The 10,268-nt window shown below is 48.8% G+C and overlaps 1 protein-coding gene across 1 annotated transcript in view; it reads left to right on the top strand.

The window, feature by feature from the left end:
* Positions 1–160: 160 nt before the first annotated feature.
* The window catches only part of ADAMTS9 (ADAM metallopeptidase with thrombospondin type 1 motif 9), a 223,766-nt gene continuing 213,658 nt past the window's right edge, over positions 161–10,268 (top strand). The window contains exons 1-6 of the mRNA XM_044675724.1: positions 161–275; positions 810–1,254; positions 1,671–1,768; positions 2,062–2,669; positions 2,905–3,027; positions 4,489–4,532. Of these exons, the coding sequence (XP_044531659.1) occupies positions 161–275; positions 810–1,254; positions 1,671–1,768; positions 2,062–2,669; positions 2,905–3,027; positions 4,489–4,532 (1,433 nt within the window). The remainder of the gene's footprint in view (positions 276–809; positions 1,255–1,670; positions 1,769–2,061; positions 2,670–2,904; positions 3,028–4,488; positions 4,533–10,268) is intronic.

Genomic DNA, 10,268 nt, shown 5'->3' with positions numbered 1-10,268 from the left:
CCGAGTCCCTTCTCCCGGCCCCTTCTCGGAGCAGCGGGTCCCTCACACGCAGGCGGAGCCGAGTCGTGCCTGGGGATCACCGCTGCCGCCGCCGCCGCCACCGCCGCCAAGAAGAGGAGGGCGGGGGTGGGGGTCGCGGGGGAGGGGTGGGGGGAGCACCATGCAGTTTGTATCCTGGGCAGTGGGATTACTACTCATGTTACCCGTGTGGGATCTTTTGGAGATGACCCTGCAGGCGGCAGCGCTCTCGAAAACGAAACTGCACCCGCGACAAGGTAACGAGTACCCGTCACCCATGCGACCGAGCTCGCCCCTGGCCTCCCGGACCCCCCATCCCTCGAGTCTCCCAGCGTCCCGCGGCTGGGACTCCCCTAGGGCAGCCTGACCTGCGGGGCCGTCTTTTTCCTCGAAAGAAGCCTCCCCCTCCCGGGCCGCAGGGTCTGTAACTCGCCTTTTGTATTTTGCAGCCAATGGCTAGTGAATGACACTTTGGAGCCGGCTTTCTAATTCATCCCGCACAGGCCGTCTCTCCCCCCCGCCCCCAATCCGGCCCGGGCCAGGCTTTAACCTGATCTCCCTCCCCACCTCCCGCCTCAAAGCTACCTAGCAGCCCCGGGGCCCTCCGGAGGAAGGTGGAGGGCGACGAGGCCAATTTTGACAGGCAGAAAGAACTCGATAACAGAGATAAGCCGGGGAATGGCTGCCCCCCCCCCCCATCTCCCTTCTCTCCCTCCTTCTTCCCTCCCGCCCTCCCTTTAATCAAGCTCCGAGGAAACCTGAATTGTGCATTTGTCCTCTTTGCTTTGCAGTTAAACTGTTGGAGAGTCTGAGTGAATATGAGATCGTGTCTCCCACCCGAGTAAATGCCCTCGGAGAAGCTTTTCCCACGAACATGCACTTCAAAAGAAGACGACGGAGCATTAATTCTGACACTGACCCCTGGCCCGCCGCAGCCTCCACCTCCTCCGCCTCCTCCGCCTCCTCCCAGGCGCACTATCGACTCTCCGCCTTTGGGCAACAGTTTTTATTTAATCTCACAGCCCATGCCGGATTTATCGCCCCACTTTTCACTGTCACCCTCCTCGGAGAACCTGGGGTTAACCAAACAAAGTTTTATGCCGAAGAGGACACTGAGCTCAAGCACTGCTTCTATAGAGGACATGTCAATACCAAGTCCGAGCACACGGCTGTAATAAGTCTCTGTTCTGGAATGGTAAGTGCTCCCTTCCTTCCCTCCCGGCCTCCCTCCTTCTCGTTTACTGACATCTTAATTGCCCTCTGATCTTTGCAACCCCCTGGCTCTGGGTGCTGGGGGGGGGGGCGGGCGGAGGGGGAGATGCCTTTAAAACTTCCTGGACAGGCTGCTGCCTCTGGACACATCACTAGGCACTCTGCGTAATTTAACCACACCAAAATATTGAGCCTACTACGTGCGAGACCGCCGGCGCTAGTTTAGGGCCTTCTACGTGCTAGGTGCCCCGGGGATACAAAGACAAAAGACAATCCCTGCTCTAAGGAACCTCCCAGTCTAATGGGGGAGCCAACATACCAACAACTATGCACAAGCGAGGCAGGATAAATTGGAGATCATCTCCCAGATTCGGGAGGCCAGAGAGATACTGAGGCATAACAGCTATGACCGGGCCCCCCTGCCCTCTAGGAGCACGTAGCCTAACGACTCCAGATCTGCTCCGATGTGGCTTAAACTTAAAGAGATACAGCCCAACTGACTCCTACTCGGCACTGAACTTCTGCCTGGGAGCATCCAGTAAAGCGAAATCCATGTGGAATTGTTTGGGTGGTTATTACCAGAGGGAGAAATTGAGAGAAGGGGCGGGACCCGGGGCTTTACTGGTGGTCAGGAATCGTCTCGGGCTGGGAAGGAGGCTGAGAGTTCGATTTCCAGTTGGCTGGGAGTGGGAGCACTCTTGGGCCGGGAGGGGAAGGGGAATGGGGGGGGGGGGGGACAAGAGGGGTCGTTAGTATGTTCTTTCCTCCCAGGAAGGGTCTCAGTTCTTTTTAGATTAGTTGGACTGACGACGTGACCGACCGTCGCTCTAGGAACCCGAGGAGGATTGATGGGTTCAGGGCGGGGAGGGACCCGAGGAGTAAGAGAGGGGGCGGGGCGGGAAGGGGCTTGCCCGGGGCCCGGGGGGAGGAGCCCGTCCCGGACGCGTTTAATTAAGGTGGAGGCTTTGGGACAGCCTCCGCTGTCTGCCGGGGGGCACCCTGTACTCAATCGGCGGGACTCTGGGAAGAGTGGCCCTCCTGTGAGGTTTTTTTGGGGGGCGCGGTTTCCCCCGAGTTCCTTCAAGGGACTGGACACCCGCTGGAGACGGGATGGGGGTGGGGGGGGCGGAGGGAGGCCGGGCCAGGAGGGGGAGCTGGAGTCTCAGGTTTCACTTGGGGAGGAGGAAGGGACTGCCGGCTCCCTGGGCAGGAGGCAGCTGCGCATTTGCTGGGGTACTCTGCCCCCCGACCTGCAGGCCGCGGTGTATAAATTTGTTGGGAGTAGGGGGGTGAGGGGGTACTACTGTCCACTCAGAATGGGCCGAACAGATTTCGGGATGATGCAGGGAGGGATAGTCTCCACATCCCAGGACAGCGCACTTAGTGACGCAGAAAGTTTTCTGGGTGGCATTCTGCTATCGTACTACACGTTGGGTGAGGTAGGGTCTCAGGCATTCCCCCCTAGGGACAGTTCTGCCAACCTAGAGCACCCTCCTCGCCCCCTTCCCCCCCTCCCCTCCCTTTTTCTCCAGAAGGGGTCCCTTCTACTTACCTCTGCCACGAAAGTACTTAATCCCTCCTTCCCGGGCTGGAGAGGCACCCAGGTATCCAGCTGTGGGCAGCACTGGGGGGGCCTGAGAGTTTGGGGCAGGGTTGGCTCATTGTTGCCCCCAGGACCCCCTGGTCCCCTTTCCTAAGCCGAGGAGCGACCGCCTGCAGCAGCAGCAGCAGCCAGACGCCTGGAGTTGTTGTGATTGTGTTTGGGTGGGCGGAGACGGGAGTTGGGCGCTGAAGGGGGTGCGGTGAATCATCCCGCCCCCAGCTGGAGGGCAAAAGATCAGCCGCTGTTGGTGGTGCCTTGGGAGAGGATGCTGTGGGGAGAAGTTGGGAAGTCGAGGCTAGGCAGGGGCCTGAATTTTTCCAGACCCCCCCCCCCCTGGAAGCCTCAGCTGGGGTTGTACCTGGATCCCAGGACTCTGGGGGAGGGAACTGAAGGTTTGAACACCAAAGATGTAAACACCCTCCCCTCCTGCCGCCCACATGGATCCCAAGGAAGTCTTTAAGAGACTCTCCCCAGTATCTGCTAGAGGTTTTATGTCGCCTGATGGGCAAGAGGGATCATTGATGGAGGGGATCGTTTTTTTGTCCTTGGTTGGTCATCTTCTCTATTCAGTTAAATGCACCCGATATTCAGTGCCTAATATGTGTGCTATAGGTGCTGGGATTAGTGAGAGGATTCAAAGGAGAAAAGGGGCCAGGGAGCCCTCTCTCCAAGAAGCTTCCCTTCTCTCATGTTTAATTCCTAAGCTAGAAACCTTTTGGTAAGCAACTGGGTGGCTCAGAGGTTGAGAGCCAGGCCTAGAGGATGGGGAGGTCCTGGGTTCAAATGACCTCGGACCCTGCCTAGCTGTGTGACCCTGGGCAAGTCACTGAACCCCCATTGCCCAGCCCTCATGGCTCTTCTGCCTTGGAACCAGGGCACCATATTGATTCTAAGGTGGTTAAAACAAACAAACAAACAAACAAACAAAAAACCCTTTTGGAGGTTCCAGGCACATTCTGAGCCTTGATGACTGAGTAGAAGTAAATATGTTAGGGGGCAGCTGGGTAGCTCAGTGGATTGAGAGTCAGGCCTAAAGACTGGGAGGTCCTAGGTTCAAATCAGGCCTCAGACACTTCCCAGCTGTGTGACCCTGGGCAAGTCACTTGACCCCCATTGCCCACCCTTACCACTCTTCCACCTAGGAGCCAATACACAGAAGTTAAGGGTTTTGGAAAAAAAATAAATATGTTAGGTATAAATCATGACCCCTTGGGGTAAAGGTCCTGAGGGCTAGCACAGTTACTGTCATTCTTTGGATCCCACCATGCTTGGCACATTGAAGACTTACAAGTACATGTTTGTCCTTCCCACTGTAAACAACCTATGGAACTTGCTTATCAAGTTGGGTTTCTGGGACAGAAAGTGAAGATGGACGATGCTCTGGGCCCAGATTGCCTCTGCAAGATTTCCCAGTTGCTTTGATGACCCTAAACCTCCACAGAAACAAAGGTCTGTGTTTAATAAATGATCAGTAAGTTAAAGCTGGAGACTGCCCTGCCCCCAGCACATCTTAGCTTCTGATCCCAAGATAAGTGGTAGACTACAGTGGCAGCAATTTCTTGACCCGCTGATAAAAGGAGAAGGCCTAGAACAATAGTAGAAGGCTACCTTTGGGTGCCACTAATAAAGCTGCTTGGCCTTTGTTCTCTGGTGAGGTAGTAGTTGATGTGAGCAGCCTAGCAGTCATTGGATCCTCCAGGTAAAGCTGGAAAGGATTTTAGAGATCACCTAGCCCAGCCCCTTTATTTTTTCAGATGTGGAAACTAATTCCCAGGGAAGTAAAGTGACTTCTCCAGGATAACCTGGATAGGAAGTGGTAGGCGGGCACATATGTGTTTTTTTTTTAAACCTTTACTTACCCAGTCTTAGTAATAACTCTTAAGATAGACGGGCAAGGGCTGGACAAATGGGGATAAGTGACTTTTGCCCAGGGTGGCACATCCTGGAATGTCTCGGGTCAAATTTGAACACAGGTTCTCCTGACTCCAGCCCTGGCATTCTACCCACTGAGCTATCTAGCTGCCCTCAGGCAGTGAGACTTTGAATTCATTTCCTTTTGATTTCACATCCAGACCGTTTGCCTTGCCTCTTCACTTACAACTTGAATGGTTTTGTTTTTTAAGCTCCTTGTTCTCATCTTTCTCTTCCATAAGAGGACCCCTAAGGTCCCTTGCAGTGTAGAAATCCATCATTCTCTAACTTTCTCCTCCTCTAAATGATGCAGAGGAAAGACTGCTACCCTGTCCGTGTTGAGGTTTTGATCTTGATCATGCTAAGACATTCGGCTCTCTCAGGCTCATTTCCCATATCTGAAAAATGAGAGGCTTAGACTAGATCAGTGGTGGTGCATCCTTTAGAGGGACAGGTGATGTGAGAAATCTCCTCAGGTGCCTGTTGAGAGGGGGAGAAGAGCAGCTCTGCCTCAAGTTCCTCTGGCTTTCTAGGGATGAACTCTGGTGAACTCTGTGCTGGGGTGAAAGTGCAGGTACCCACAGAGAGGGCTCTGGGTGCCCCCTGTGGCACACGTGCCATAGGTTCACCATCACAGGACTAGATCATCTCTTAGGATCCTTCCTGATCCAAATATGACATCCTGTGAGCCACCAAAATGCTGCACAGGAAAAGATACTAACTAGAGTGGTAGAAAGAAAGAAATGTCTATCTTCCTAGGGAACGTTGCCCAATGGAAGGACTACTAGATGTGGAGTCAGGAAGCCCGGAGTGCAAACTCTGCCTCTGGTATTAGCTGTCTATCACCATAAGCAAATCATGTGAGTTCTTATTTTTTTGTTATCTGTAAGATGGACATCATAATCATTTCAATACCGGTCTCCCTGTCTGTGATGCGTGTAGAGTAATTTTCTGCCTTTTATAGACCAGAAACGTTAACTTATTTGCCCAAGATCACACAGCTAGAAAATGGCAGAGGCATGATTTAAGCCAATGAGGGTCTTAAATGTTGGGTACTTGGGACCCCAGCTCTGCTTCTTTTATTTTTATTTCTCCTAACTCTGCTCCTTGATGACTTTGGACTGTATTACTTAGTCCTCTTTGGCCTCAGTTTCTTCATTTGCTAAATGAAGGGATTAGACTAGATTGACTTTGAAAGACACTTCCTATTGCCAGTCTGGGCTGCTATAGTGAGTAGTAGAGGACGAGGTGGTGGGGGAATGAAATGGCTCCGAAACCCTGCCGTTAAACTTAGAGCCAGAAATCTTGTGTTGGTGATATTTCATCTTCCCCAGTATTTCGCGTATTGTGAAGTTAAGGAGTCCTAATCCGTGTTTGTGGATCCTCGGCTAGCCTACCCTCTTCCCCAGGAACTGTCACTTCCTGAATTGAAACAGGCCTTGATGGCCTGATGGAGATGCAGAGGCAATGACAGGTGTGTGCATCACCATGGAAGGGTATATGTGCGTTTCATCACAGATCTCCTGGGGTAAGACATAGAGGATGAATTTTCCCTGGTGCCTCACTCCTGCTAGTTCCCTCTCTTTGCACTGTCTTCCCCCCTGCCCATCAATGAAAGAGTAAGCCTAGAATAATGTTTAAAAAGGAAGGTAATCTACCTTGTAAATCAGTATGAAAAGGAGTGCCATGCAGTTATCATTAGTGAATAAAGATTGTCAGGAAGTCTTGAGTTCAAATCTTGCCTCATACTTACTAAAGGTGTGGTCCTGGGCAAGTCATTTTACTCTGAATCTGTTCTCCCATCAGTAAAATGGAGAGAGCTGTAATAGCATCTGTGCCAAGGTTGTTGTAAAGCCCAAGCCAGATAATGTGAAAAGTGCTTCGCAAACCTTAAATCTCTATATAAATGTTGTCTATTGGGGGCAGCTGGGTAGCTCAGTGGATTTTTTTTTTTAAACCCTTAACTTCTGTGTATTGGCTCCTTGGTGGAAGAGTGGTAAGGGTAGGCAATGGGGGTCAAGTGACTTGCCCAGGGTCACACAGCTGGGAAGTGTCTAAGGCCAGATTTGAACCTAGGACCTCCCCTCTCTAGGCCTGACTCTCAATCCACTGAGCTACCCAGCTGCCCCCTATAATATACTTTTTTTTTTTTAACCCTTGTACTTTGGTGTATTGTCTCATAGGTGGAAAATTGGTAAGGGTGGGCAATGGGGGTCAAGTGACTTGCCCAGGGTCACACAGCTTATAATTTACTTTTAAAATTTGATATGCACTAACATTCACACTGTGACTTTCTTAAATCTAGACGATGAGGAAAAGAAAGAAATTGAACCCTGATTTCTAGCATTTACCCCTTTCTGAGTTGTAAATGTTCACAGTAGAAATTTAACAGACTTGGGAGGGCTTGGTGGGGAGAGAGCCACACCTAGAGACAGGAGAACCTGGTTCTAATTTGTTCTCAGGTACTTCTGGCTGTGTGACCCTGGGCAAGTTACTTGATCTCCATTGCATGGGGGAGACGGGTCAGGGAAGAAAAGAAAAGAAAATTTAAGCTGTCTATACCAGTTCTAGATGGCCTGGATTCAAATCCCAGCTCTTATACTTGCTAACTCTGTGAGTCTCAGTTTCTCTGTGTGTAAATTGGGTATAATAATAACAGCAGTAACAGCCTTACAGGATTGTTAGGAGGCTTAGATGTCAAGTGGACATAGAGCATTCTACAAATCTTAAAACACAATTTAAGGGGGGCAGCTAGATAGCACAGTGGATAGAGAACCAGGTCTAGAATCCAGAGGATCTGCTTTCAGATCTGGCCTCAGATACTTCCTAGCTGTGTGACCCTGGGCAACTCACCTAACCCTATTTACCTAGTCCATGGTTAAACACTTTACCCTATTTTGCCAAGACTTTGCCCTTCTGTCTTAGACTTGTTTAAAAAACCACAACCTAAGTGTCAAGTTTTTATTATTTGGTCTGATTTTTAGTTTTTGCTGTTTTAAGTCATCCTCATTTATATCTTGGAAGCCATATATTGAGGAGGGGAGAAGGCTCACATGGGATTTTGATATAGAAAGGACTGAGGAAACCTGCCCTCCTTTCTGAGCCCTTGTAGAAGTTAAGGGCCTTGCCCCAAGATCAACTGGCAGAAGCAGGATTTGAATCTGAGTCCTTTGACTCTAAGCCCACTCTTCATTTTATCAAACTTTGCTCCAAGTTTAGAAAAAAAAGCTGTTAACTAGGAGAGGCAGGATTTAAATCTAGATCTTCTGATTCTTATCCAGCATTCTTTCCACCAAATTGTGAATGGATGAATGAATGAATAAATGAATGAAAGCATGTACTGGGTGTTTATTTTATGACCGGCACTATACTAAGTAAGCACTAATACTAAAAATGCAAAATGGAAGGGGCAGCTGGGTGGCTCAGTGGATGGAGAGTCAGGCCTAGCGAAGGGAGGTCCTGGGTTCAAATCTAGTCTCAGACACTTCCCAGCTGTGTGACCCTGGGCAAGTCACTTAATCCCCATTACCTAGCCTTTACCACTCTTCTCCTTAGAACCAATAAACAGTATTGATTCTAAGACAGAAGGGAAGAGTTTAAAAAAAAAAAAAAAAGAGCAAAATGGAGGCAGTCCCTGCTCTTGAGGAGCTCCCGGTCTAATAGGGTGAGGGTTCTTTGTGCTATAGCCCCCTTTGGTAGACTGATGGAGTCTACAGACATCTCAGATAATTTTTTCAATATTCACAGTTGAAGAAAATGCTAAATTTCCATCAAAGTGTACTGAAAAATAAAGATGTATTTTCTATTTAAGGTCACAGATTTCCCTCCCTCCCAAAATGGGAGTCCATGAACCCCAAGCATAGGACATTGGCAGTAGGGGATGACACGGGGTGGTTAGGATTCTCGGTGGAAAGAAAGCCAGGCCTGTAGTCAGGAGAACCTGAGTTGAGATCTGAATCTGGCCTAAGACACTTCCTACCTATGTGACCTCCCAGCAAATCACTTAATCCCAATTGCCCAGCCCTTACTTTTCTCCTATCTTAGAACTGATACTTAGTATTGATACTAAGACAGAAGAGAAGAGTTGTTGGTTTTTAAAATCTCTACCTTCCATGTATTGGTTCCAAGGAAGAACAATGGCATGGGCTAGGCAGTGGGGGTTAAGTGACTTGCCTAGGGTCACACAGCTAGGAAGTGTCTAAGGCCAGATTTGAACCCAGGACCTCTTGTCTCTGGGCCTGGCTCTCAATCCACTGAGCCACCCAGCTACCCCCTAGAAGGGAAGAGTTTTACGAACTAGGGGATGACAAAACAGATATGGGTTGGGAAGGATGTTTTGTTCTAGAAATTTATTTGTGATTGTTAGTCCTTTAGGGAAGGTTATGAAATAGATAGATAGATAGATAGATAGATAGATAGATAGATAGATAGATAGANGTTATGAAATAGATAGATAGATAGATAGATAGATAGATAGATAGATAGATAGATAGAATGGAAATAGCATTTATATAGTGCCTGTTATGTACCAGGCACTGTAATATGCATTTCTACAAATTTTATTGCATTTGAACCTCGAAACAAGTGAGCAAGGTAGGTGCTATTATTATACCATTTTATAGTTGAAAAAACGGAGGCAAAGATGTGAAGTGACTTGCCTAGAGTCACACAGCTAGTAAGTGTCTGAGGCTAGATTAGAACCCGGCACTACTGCTCTAACCACTGCGCCACTAGCAACTGGGCATCTTTATTTTCCATCACACTCATGTGCTACAATTGATTCAACTATTCCTTAATGGCTCGGCACACAGTTTGCTTCCAAACTCTTTCCGTATTACCTCAAGAGATTCTAGGACTGTTTTCCGTGCAGATGGGGCTTTTCTTGCTCTCAGTTACCTCCATGAGGTACAATCCTAGTGGGAAGACTAACCAGCTCAAAGGCTATGATGAAGAGTTCTGTCACTTTAATGAATAATTCCAGAGTTTTCCAAAATAGTGGGATCATTTCTCAGGGCTAACCACAACAGTAAAAGAGCAGCGGACCTGCCTTTCGCTGTCTCGTTTCTGACCCTTTGGTCTCAGACAAGACTCCCTGTATCTGCTGCTTTGGGGCTGGAAAATGCTTGATGACTAATAAATAGTTCCATATAGAGCTGAGCTTCAAGGGGTGTGTGTGTGTGTGTGAGATAATCAACAATGAAATGAGCAGAACCAAGAGCACATCATATAGAGCTACAGAATTAATCCTGGAAGAACAAATTGTGAATGTTATCTCCAGATTATGAACTGAAGGGTGGAAGCATGAAAGACTTCATTTGTATGAATATGTCCATCTCTCTGAGAATATCTTCTGTGATGAGGGGATGGTTGGGAGGGGCTAGGACACTCGTGGATAAACTATTCATTTTTTAAAGATGTTATGGAGAAAGAATAAAAGGAAAAAAGGAAAAAGGAAGGAAGGAAGGAAGGAAGGAAGGAAGGAAGGAAGGAAGGAAGGAAGGAAGGAAGGAAGGAAGGAAGGAAG

Source organism: Gracilinanus agilis, chromosome 1 (assembly GCF_016433145.1).
Source record: "Gracilinanus agilis isolate LMUSP501 chromosome 1, AgileGrace, whole genome shotgun sequence".
NCBI lineage: Eukaryota > Metazoa > Chordata > Mammalia > Didelphimorphia > Didelphidae > Gracilinanus > Gracilinanus agilis.
Note: the sequence above shows the minus strand (reverse complement) of the source record. Positions and strands in the feature narration are given on the sequence as shown.